The sequence below is a fragment of the Parasteatoda tepidariorum genome, chromosome 3 (genome assembly GCF_043381705.1).
Source record: "Parasteatoda tepidariorum isolate YZ-2023 chromosome 3, CAS_Ptep_4.0, whole genome shotgun sequence".
Classification (NCBI taxonomy): domain Eukaryota; kingdom Metazoa; phylum Arthropoda; class Arachnida; order Araneae; family Theridiidae; genus Parasteatoda; species Parasteatoda tepidariorum.
This window is the reverse complement of record NC_092206.1, coordinates 27,847,237-27,858,182: the sequence shown is the minus strand read 5'-3', so window position 1 is coordinate 27,858,182 and position 10,946 is coordinate 27,847,237. Positions and strand designations below refer to the sequence as shown.

General features: G+C 32.3%; 2 protein-coding genes across 2 annotated transcripts in view; one reads left to right on the top strand and one right to left on the bottom strand.

Annotated features, from left to right (window-relative positions):
* Positions 1–501: 501 nt before the first annotated feature.
* On the bottom strand, positions 502–6,642 carry LOC122269318 (uncharacterized). Its single transcript, XM_043041769.2, has 3 exons — positions 6,216–6,642; positions 5,972–6,134; positions 502–4,060 (listed from the first exon to the last, which is right to left on the bottom strand). The coding sequence occupies exons 1-3, from the start codon at positions 6,347–6,349 to the stop codon at positions 1,868–1,870; spliced, it is 2,490 nt and encodes an 829-aa protein (XP_042897703.1). The 5' UTR covers positions 6,350–6,642; the 3' UTR covers positions 502–1,867.
* Positions 6,643–9,176: 2,534 nt separating this feature from the next.
* Positions 9,177–10,946, top strand: part of LOC107450113 (BEN domain-containing protein 5) — an 8,117-nt gene continuing 6,347 nt past the window's right edge. Inside the window, exon 1 of the mRNA XM_016065849.3 lies at positions 9,177–9,587. Within this exon, the coding sequence (XP_015921335.2) occupies positions 9,332–9,587 (256 nt within the window). The 5' untranslated portion in view covers positions 9,177–9,331. The remainder of the gene's footprint in view (positions 9,588–10,946) is intronic.

Here is a 10,946-nt window from a genome sequence, read left to right as displayed (position 1 = left end):
ATCTTTTAAACATTGTAGGATATATAACGAATTTAAACATTAAAAAATAAAAAATTTTATTTCTTGAATGTTTATTTACAATTTAATATTCATCATACAACATTACGCTTGACATTTTACAAAACAACTTTCAACAACTTTATCATGATACATGTAGAAGGCAGAAAAACGACTGAAGTAATTTTTAGAACCTTTCCTTTTAATCATCCATTTGGTAATAAACAATATTTTTTAAAGTACATTCTAGATTTTCAAATTCATGACTTTCCATGATTAATTACAAGAGTTTTTCATGACTAAACGAAGTTACTATTTTCTCTGACAAAAACACAACAATAAATTTAAAAAAGCATTATAATAACATTAACATTCATTGAAATGATAGGTATAATCAAAACTGTTATACTCTGCATCTTCATATTTGTAGATTTTAAATTTAAAAAATAGAGTAAAGAAAGAGTTAAAGTAATAAAATAGATGAAAGAAATATAAAAACAAATATTTTCTTTTTTTTCTGTAGAATTACATTCTAAAGATACTTTTCTTGGTCATCAGAAAGGAAAGAAATATTCCTGATTTTTCTGCACTCATTTCGAAATAAAGCAATTCGCCAATGACTGGCTTGCTTCAGCTAGAATTTTAAATTTATAAAATAAGAAAAATAAATAATAACAAAAATTCTGAAATCACAGAAGTTTAAAAGATAATTGCTCTAGAAATGTTTTTGAAAGAAAACCATAATTTTTAAAGAACAGGGTAAAAACATATATTTTAATCAAATATGACTGTGAATGGAGATTTTATTACAAATTCAGATATTCTGAACACCATGATACTGGAGAGGAGGGTAAATTCCATTTTAAAAATTTGATTTTTAGGCGGCTTAAATCCATGACTTTTCACGATTTTTTTTTTAAAAAATAGTTAAAATCATGACATTTCATGGCAAATTTTGTTCATTACTGAAATTCATGACTTTCCAGATGCGCGGATACCCCTAGATTAAAAACTTAGCAATCTTTTGGTTTTTTTCATAAAATGACCCACTTCTCCTCAGGCAAAATCTGGTTTTTTCAGGAAGGAAAAAAAAAAAGAAAATTATGAGCAGGGTTTTTATTAAAAACTCTGGGTTTTGCAAATCTTGGTTTATACCTTTATTACTTTTATGCTGACCAACCATCAAGTTCATGATAGAATAATACCATCTATCATCATATGATGGTTGATGTTTCACTTCTTTCCTGGTCAGCCATCATCAAGTGACATTAGTTATTGATGGACCAACACTATTCATTATCTTATGATGGATAAAAAAAATATTATTTTTAACAGGCAATGGACCAATTGGAATAGCACTCTTACTAATCTACATTTAAAGTCATTACAACCTTCACAAACCATTTTATTTCAAGAACGTTAGATGCACATAATATAAAACTATATTTTGATTTTTCATGTTGCAAACATATATATATATATATATTGACTAAATTATTATTAAACTAAAGATTTTAAAATTTAAATTTGCTATTCAAAATTTTTCACATAAAAATAAAGAAGTTTTACATTATAAGGATAATTACTGAGGCCAAATTTATGATTTTACAAGTGGAACATATATAGTAGAAAAGGCAACAAAAGTTTTATATTTACCACATTTCCAAGCCATTTGGTTTGAAGTAAAAAATCATAATGTGAAAACTATATCTCAAATAAATGTATTAACCATTTTGAAGAGAAAGTTATGGAAAAATGTATAAGCTAATTAACAGAAAATGTAATGGAAATATTTCCTAAATATTAAATAAAAAAATTATATAAATTTTAAGAATGATGATGGAACATAAAATAGAATAAAAATAGACTTTTAAGTGATACATTCAAAATTATGGACCACTTTTGTCAAAATAAAATTTTCACCAGTGTAAATTTCGCAACATTTTCCACAGATGTTGTCTACATGAAGTATTGTCCTTGTACCTTTACCATCAGTAAAGAAAGATGATGCAATATTTTCATGCAAAAGGGTTAAATTATCAAGCTTATAAAAATAAACATATATTTGTTTAGCATCTGCATTAGCAGCAATTGCTTCAATATAGCCCATGCTATTATCATCAGTATATATAATACGTTCAGATTTTTTAATACTAAACACTTGATTGTTCATCAAAAACTTAGAATAAAAAGAAAACTCTCCTGCATTGTGCAGTGAATACTCATACTCACTGCATATTTCAGGCTTTTTACAAAATCCAAACAAAACAACATTTCCCACATTTACTCCTATTCCATTCTTGCAGTTGCTATTCAGTTGTGCAACATATTGCACAACTTCTGGGCAGCATTTTTTAAGCATTTGTTTTGATTTTAGTTCATTATTGAGAAGGTATCGCCTTGCCATTTGGCTTGCAATGCCAGTCGGACCAGTGCTGAACTTTCGCAATATTCCATTTGCCCCTTCATAAAGAAACATAGATCGGATCCACAAGGGTCCCCAATCTAACACACTTTTGGTTAAATGCAAAAGTGAATGAACATTAAAAGTCATGGCACTCTCGCCATACAAATATTGCACCCCAGCAACGAATTTTATTAAATGCTCATCCACTTTCTGCAAATCTTGAACATTTATAGATTCTTGTAAGAGCAAGAACATGGATCCAATTAAATGACTAATGTGGTCAACATACTCTGTGGGTAAAACATCCCTGACAACTGGAATGCAGACATATAAGAGAAAGTTTCTCCATTCGTTTGCTTTGTACAACTTTCTTTCAAACATCAAGCGTGGGACACGTCCAACACATTGAGGCATTACTACATTGGATAATTTCGCATTCATAGCTTTAATACACTTGGGATTACCAATGTAGTAATCTTTATCTTTGTTGGTTGTGTCTAACCATAAAGATACAATTCTTTTACAAACGCCCAAGAAAACACTGTGCATGGTATCTGGCGAAAAGCCTTGAACAACGTTGAAGTGGGGTATTACTGCAAGTGGTGATCTGCCTTTAATACCCAACTGGTATCTGCCAGATTTTATTGCTTCTGTGGCAAGCTTTGCTGTTTCTTCTTCATTTCTATCCTCAAAGAAAATTACATCATTACGAATACTATATTTTATTGTTCCATCCACATTGAAGCCTGGATGCAGACACCACGAACAACCATAAAACCCATTAAACTGGATGCTATTTTGTAAACAAGGCCGAGCTACTGAGTCTGAGCAACAACAAGCCGGAATCACCTTCACATTAATGTTTTTATCAGCCAAGTGAACATTTAAGCCATTGATAGCTAGATCTGAAGCCATTTCAGTGAAGGGTTTTAAAAAAACCTCAAATTTTGGTTCCTTTTTTCCGAACCACAAACCAGCAAGCATAACATGATTATTTCTTTCCTTTAGAGGCAATTCGTTCAGGGAAACAAAGATTGGCCATGCTGAACCTTTTGAATTGTTATGCATGGCCATGCCATCTAAAGAGAAGTTATACGTCAGTATATGCTGTCCACTGTGGTCATCTTGCAGCTTTTTGTAGAGTCTTCCATCAACGATATCCTCAAAAATTTCTGAGTCTCGAATAGTAGGCTCAGAAGAAAGTTTAGCTTTAAGTGCATCATTGTTTTCAACAATTTCAGTCAGCTGACTTTTCAAGTCCACACTTATAAAAGAATTATTTCTTTGCGGGTTTGAAGTATTGACAGCCACATTACAGACGTGGCACTGAACCGTCTTTTCATCGGTTGATAAAGTACTAACGTACTTGAAACAAACATGGCAGAAAAAGTGATGGTTCATCGAGTTAATTGACTTGGTGCCAATAACATTATAGAGGGTACTAGATGTCTTTGGAAGTTTATTCCCTAGGATAACATTAAACATTTCCAATAAGTCGTTTACTCCAACATCAGACAAATGATGACGAAGAGCAAAGTTGAGAATCATCACAATCAATTCGCCTTTTGAGATTTTAACTTTTGATTCAATCATTTCTAAGAATTTCTGATTGAAATTACAGGAGCTTTCGAAAATAGAATCAGAATCATCAAAAACCTGAAAAATAAAAATAGCATTAATTTCAGAAAAAAAATAAGAGAAACCAATACAGTAGAGACACGAAAGTTCGAGTCTCAGAAGTCCGAGGTTCCGCTTAATTCGAGGTGCCAAATTTTCCCCCTAGCAACCAAAAGCGTAGCAAAGGTACAACTATAAGTAGCCCTATTCTTCAGGAAAAAGCTGTGTTTTTCAGAAATCAGTTCAAAGAAGGAGAAGAAGATTTCGCAACAAGCGTTGGTTGGTTAGACCGTTGGAAAAAACGATATGGTGTACGTCAACTAAATATTTGCAGTGAAATACTCTCGGCAGATACGTCAGCTGTGCATACTGACTGTGATTGGGAAATCTGCCAAACCTAGAGTCTTAAAAAACATCACTAAAGAAGCCTTACCAGTACATTACACAAATCAGAAAAGTACATGGATGAATCGAGAAATTTTCAAACTATGGTTTTCAGAACATTTTGTTCCAGAAACACGGAAGGCATTGAGAAAAAAAATTTGCCTTGCAAAGCAATTTTGTTTTTAGATAACGCTCCATCTCATCCGGACGATGATGAGCTACGTTGTGGTGAAATCCGTGCTATATTTTTTCCTGCCAATGTTACAAGTTTGATTCAGCTAATGGATCAGGGCGTATTGGAAAATTTAAAGAAAAAATATCGACACCGTTTGTTACAACATTTAGTTCAGTCTGATGATGAAAGTGTTGCGGATGTCTTGAGGAATGTAAGTCTAAGAGATGCTGTCTACTGGATAGCAGATTCTTGGGAAGAAGTTCAACCTACGACAGTAATTAAATCGTGGACTAAGTTTCTACCTGAATTGGTTACGCCTATAGAGAAAATTAATGATGATAGTGAAACAATTGTTTTGAAAGATTTGGTGAAGGAATTACCAGGCTGCGAAAGCTCTAATGCAGTTGATCTAAATGAATGGCTAAATAGTGACGACAAGCTGGAAATAGGACTCAAGTATTATAGAAATGACGGAAGATGAGGAAGAATATGAAACAGAAGAAAACGACTCTCCGTTATCAGAAAAAAAAATATCTCATAGTGAAGGTTCTGCAGCCTTAGAACTAGCCTTAAAATATGTAGAATAGCAAACTGAAGCCACCCCTGCAGATGTTTTTCTTTTGAAGCGTTGACTGACTATCGCATCAACAAAGAGAAGTAATATACAGAAGCAACAAAAAATTGACAATTTTTTTAAATTGTAAAGAATCTTTTATGTCATTCTACTAAAGAATAAAGGATTTTAAGGTAATATGCTCATTTTATTTCATTTCATTTGTAGCTGTTAAAAATTTTCTACTTTTTCGGAAAATCCGAGTTTTCAGTAATCCGAGATAGTGTCAGCCCCAATTACCTCGGATTTTCGAGACTCTACTGTAATTGGTTTTATTCAAGTATCCTTTTGAAAGCATTTTTAAAAAACAGCAATACTGGAAATGGCTGTTTGCAACTTTAAACTTTATTTAAATTAAATAAAATTACTTCTAATAAATGATTAGTTCCTTTGAATATTAGGTTGAATTTGGTAATAACTTTGCATATTATAAAATTTTTTGACCCTTTGAAATACATTAATTCAGATAACAGTAATTTTGATTGTAAACACCACTTTATTTACTTTGGCGAAACAAGAAAATATCAAAACAGAGCAAATTGGGTTCTTTCGTAAGGATAATTCAATGGTGTCGGTCACTTATTTGTATAGCAGCCATTTAAATAGCAAACACAACCATTTACTTTGGCGAAACAAAAAAATATCAAAACAGAGCAAATTGGGCTCTTTCGTAAGAATAATTCAATAGTGTCGGTCACTTATTGCATAAAAACATAAATAGTTTTGAAATGGCTATCCTATAGGATGTAACGTAAATAGAATGTTTAACATCTCTTACTGAAGGTATTTGTTCTTCATTATCATCATCACTATTAGGGTCCTCAGAAAAAAAACATTCATCAATCATTTCCCTTTGATCTAAGAATTCTTCAGTGTTTCTGGAGCTCTCTGGCAAAAGTGATGGTCCTTCCTGAACCTTCTGTTTCCTTAGAGTGTCAGATCTGAAAATTTAAAAAATTTAGCACGGTCTCCCAAACAAATGTAGATCTAATAATAATATACAAGTAACATTTGCAACTTACCTTGATACTTCTTGACCTAATGAGAGTGTTCCTAGCGATTCTTTAAGCGCAATCTTGCGTCGATGTAACGTATTTCGGGGAACAGAGACATCAGAATCCGGCTCTAAATATTGTTTATAAATTTTCCGAGGCATATTAAAAATATGCTTGTGAAATATTAAACTAAGTCTTTGTCAAAAAAAAATAAATCGTATTTAAAAATAACAATTAGAAGTAACAACAAATAATAAGTAAAAAAACAAAACAATTAAAAGTTAAAAAAAAACAATAACAAAACAAAATTAAAACTTAAGAATAGTCCTGAAAAGGACTTTTTTTTAAAATAAAAACTGATAATAAAATCATACGAAAAATCGAACCAAAAGCAAAAATATAAGAGATCGAATAACAGTTTTGGCGCCTAATAAATGTTGGTTTCGTTATAAGTGGAGTTGTTCTTGATATTTTTCTTTTTACCAAGAGATTTGGGGCCTCCCTGGCCGAGCGGTATCGCCGGTCCAAACGCTCTGTTAAGCGTGGAGGTAGCGGGTTCGAATCCCGCCGTAACCCTGGATGTATTCTTTGTGATGTCTTTCTCTGAATTGTTCTATCTGTATTTTCTACTTGACAATGACTTATAAGCCTATATTGAGCACACAAGTCAGCAAATGTATGTAATTTCAATAAAAACTAAAAAAAAAAATAAACCAAGAGATAATTTTCATTGTATCAGATTGACGCATCGAACACTTGAAGTTAGATGTGAAACCATCAAAATAAATAATTTAGTTTGTAGTAAAAAGAATTTTTTTTTTATCAGTACTAACTAGAATACAGATCGGTACTCCTCCGTTTCTCCCATTTTCTTCAAAAAATTAAAATCTTAACTTCAAAAATTTCTAAAAACTTTTTTTCGTTCCTTTAGTCATGTCTCACTAGAGCTGCGCAATGAGCTATTGGCGATGGTGTGGGAAACATTACTGAGAACGATCCGGAGCAACATATATACGTCGCACCCCATTTACAGGGAGAACACATTAACACACCATCTATCCATATGCAGAACATATTTTTGACCTGAATCAGACAACGATCAATCTCCAATTCAGTGCCTTCGGAGGTATGATTTGTTTTGGGAACATAGAGGACTTTATGACCCGATAAATTTAACGAGCTCCAGTTACCATTTACTTCGCGGGGAGTCTTCGGCCGGCGAGGAAGGAACCCACGACCCCTTGGACATGGGCCCATCGTCTTACCTACCAGACTATCACGGCCATCTCTAAAATTTCTAAAAGATTTAATGATTCATTAAAAATGTCAATTTTGTTTTTAAAAAATTGTTGCCCACTCTTAGCTGGAATATTCTAAATTATAAAGCCCCTATGACTGTTAGGGGTCCCTTTTCCAGCCCTGAAGTCGGAAGAAGGGAAACAGGTTCATATTTATGAATATGATTGTGTGCACACAAATCAGATCAGATACTTTTTTTAAAAACGAACAGTCTTTGCATATCGTTATACGATTTTATAATTCATAAAAATTAATAAGTGATAAAAGTTTTTCTACATATTTTGATGTTGACGTTGTCAATGTACAGAGCACAAAAAAGAAGAGAAAAAGAAGTAAAAACGGAATACAACGAATAACTTTTGATCTAATGATCAGAACTTCGCGTCAGGACTTAATCTGAATGGTTCGAGGGGGTGACCTCAAATAAGCAAATTAAAGCTCTTAATAAATATACTCTTTTATGAAGTAATATAAGAAGTAGTCAAAATGTAAGATATAGCCGAAACTTGGGAAATATGATCCTCATAATTCCCAATTCGCTTAAAAAATTCTTGAGTTTTGACGAAATATGAAATTAGAAAAATTAATATTAAGGGTTTCAAACTTTTAACCGCACTCGTAACAATCAACTATGGGGAGCGTATTCCCCAATTGCGACTATCCCCTATATTTTGGTGGTCAGAATTATAATTGGTTAATTAAGTAGCATATTTGAGATCATCGCCTTGAACCTTTAAGATTCAGTTCTAGTACGTAAAGATCCGATCATTAGATCAAAAGTTGTTCAGCATGATCCATTTATTATTATTTGTGTGTGCGTGTGCTCACTGTAGGTGCACTAGAGCTGTACAATGGGCTATTGGCGACGGTCCGGGAAACATCTCTGAGGATGATCCGAAAGCATGCCATCACAATTTTGGGGAATGTCAAGCACTTTACGGTATAACAGTTTATCGCGGATCAATACCGCGCACCCTCGGTCCCTACGCAGTCTAATCCAAGTGGCCACCCTCCCGCATACTGCCCGCAGCCTATGATACTTAACTTCGAAGATCTCCTGCGATCCGTGTATTAACGATCAGTCAACAGCGGGACTGGTATTTTTTATAAATCGTCAGAATGTAATTCTGTAGTATATGTTTCTCGAGGGAGGAGTAAGTACTACCTCATCTTGAAGACAGAGATCGATGCTTGTGGTGATCCGGTCTATTAATTTCCATTTTTCAGTAATAAAATAATTATTGCCTTCTGAATAAATTTTTTGTTGTTGTCGTTTCATCTACTATTTTCCGATCGTATTAGCTTTAGAAGTTTAAGGGCCTTGTTTTCAGAAATGTAGTGGGTATCATAATAACTACTATTTTTTATAGGGGCGTAGCTATAATTGGGGCTAATAGGACAGTGACCCAGAATTCCCAAAAAATTAGTTAAAAAGATATTTCATTACAAATTAAAGGTATCAGATATTTAGGGATTTGCAGGGTCCCCGAGGATCTACTGCTTCACATGTAGTTTTGTTGAATATATTCAACAGAAACAATACTTGAAGCATTTCCTTTTCAGCAATTTCTTGATTGAAAAATTTTATTCTCTAAAGAAAATCTAGTTAAAATTTCTTCTCTCTTAATTGAGTAACTTTTCGAAAACAACTTTTGTCTTTTGGTATATAAGAAAATAATCTAAATTTTCCTAACAACTCAACTTAGTCATAGCATCCATCTCTTCTATCATTGTAGTCCCTGTCTTCTATTCATCTCATCCATTTTCTTATCGAAAACTTTTTATTCTATTTCTTTCCTTATATATTTTAGTTAGAATATATTAAAAAGAGATTTTAAATAGCCATGTTCGCCTGCATATGCTATTTAGATGACAGGCTCATCCACTACAAAATACCTACCCAATTTATCAAAGATTTCTTCCCCAATGATATTACTGACTATGAAGAGAAGAAAGTGTACAGGGTGTTTTGGTCAAACGAACTAAAAAAATATCAAGAAAATCATGAGAGGTTGAAATGTATATCCCTGCCTCCTAAGCATTTGTGGGAGAAAGAGAAAGGGAGCAGATACTACCGAGCGTACATTTTGCGCCTAGGAGGTGAGTGAAAATCGTTGTTCATTTATTCACACTTAGTGACAAATATTTCTTCTTTGTATCATTGTGAATCTATTATCTCGTCTCTTTGCTCACAGTCAAGAGAGAGAGAGTAAATAAATTCTTAAGTATTTGATAAATCATATTTTATTTAGCATCCATTTCTATTCAATTAAATTTGGAAATTTTCGATCTTTTTCCATCCTTATCATAAAGAAATTTTTTTGTGCAAAGCTTAATACTTTCGAAATATTGAGAATTCAAGAAAGTGTCATACCATTTTATGACTAAAATATTTTTTAAATAGTAATTTCGTGATTTGTTTGAATGCTAAGTACAGATTTCTATTTATCAATACAAATTAAATTAGATAAATTGGTAAATATTTTGAAATAGCTTTTAAAATAAAATTGTTTTGGAGTTAATAAAAATAAATTACTATTTTATTATTTCATGCATGGCAGAGGCAAGAGCTAAATATATTTTTTATTTTATAAGTATTTAGTTAGGATAGCTTCCAGAGAGTTTAAATTTTTAAATCAAATGTTGAATGAAGATTCAGAGAAGAATATTTGTTATTTACTCATTTTCTTATAATATTATTTTTATTGTTTTATTATTTTCCTGGGAAGTATCCATGATCATAGGTGTTGCATGAGTAGGGGGAGGGAGGCTCACTTACAGTTATTACAGTTATTAGAAAACTTCATTATAATAAGTTATATATAATGTATGTATAAAACTTAGTATGCTTGTCTTTACGCATGGGCAAGCTAGGGCAGTGCTCTGGGGCCCCAGGCACTCAGGGGACCTTGAGAATCTTTTTTTTATTTTTTATAAATTTTATTAAAAAAGCTAAGAATTAACAACATTACCTTACATATTTTTTAAAATAAATATATTCTACAAATAGTGATTGATTATCATGCATATCAGTGTTTTCATCTCAGAAAAAAAATGGGTGAGAATTTCTCACCCTTTCTCAAAAACAGGGTGAGATTTCAAAAAGTTAAGTGAGATTTCAAAAATTTAAAAAAAAAAAACGTGAAGAGACTTGAAAAAAAAATAAAATTTCTTTAATTATGATGCATTTTTAACATCTTCTAATTTTTAAAGCATTGAATATTTTTGCTGCATCATCATATGGAAAATGTTCTACATCTACTTTTTCATCAGCTATTCTCATTAGGTTGCTCAAATGCGTATTTGTTTCGTTTTGATCGCTTCTACCCACATTTGTTTCATTTTCATTTGTCCGTTTCGGAGTAGAAGATATTGGCTTTACAAGGTATTTGTCCATCTTACATTAACGAGCAAAAAATTTTAACGTCTTACATGAAGAAACCTTACCTACGGTAAACA

Excerpts from the sequence above, each read along its gene's own strand:
- LOC122269318 (XM_043041769.2), bottom strand. The coding sequence starts at position 6,349 with ATGCCTCGGAAAATTTATAAACAATATTTAGAGCCGGATTCTGATGTC. Across the intron at positions 6,135-6,215 it reads TTAGGTCAAGAAGTATCAAG|ATCTGACACTCTAAGGAAAC; the intron begins GTAAGTTGCAAA and ends TTAAATTTTCAG. Across the intron at positions 4,061-5,971 it reads ATGAAGAACAAATACCTTCA|GTTTTTGATGATTCTGATTC; the intron begins GTAAGAGATGTT and ends TTTATTTTTCAG.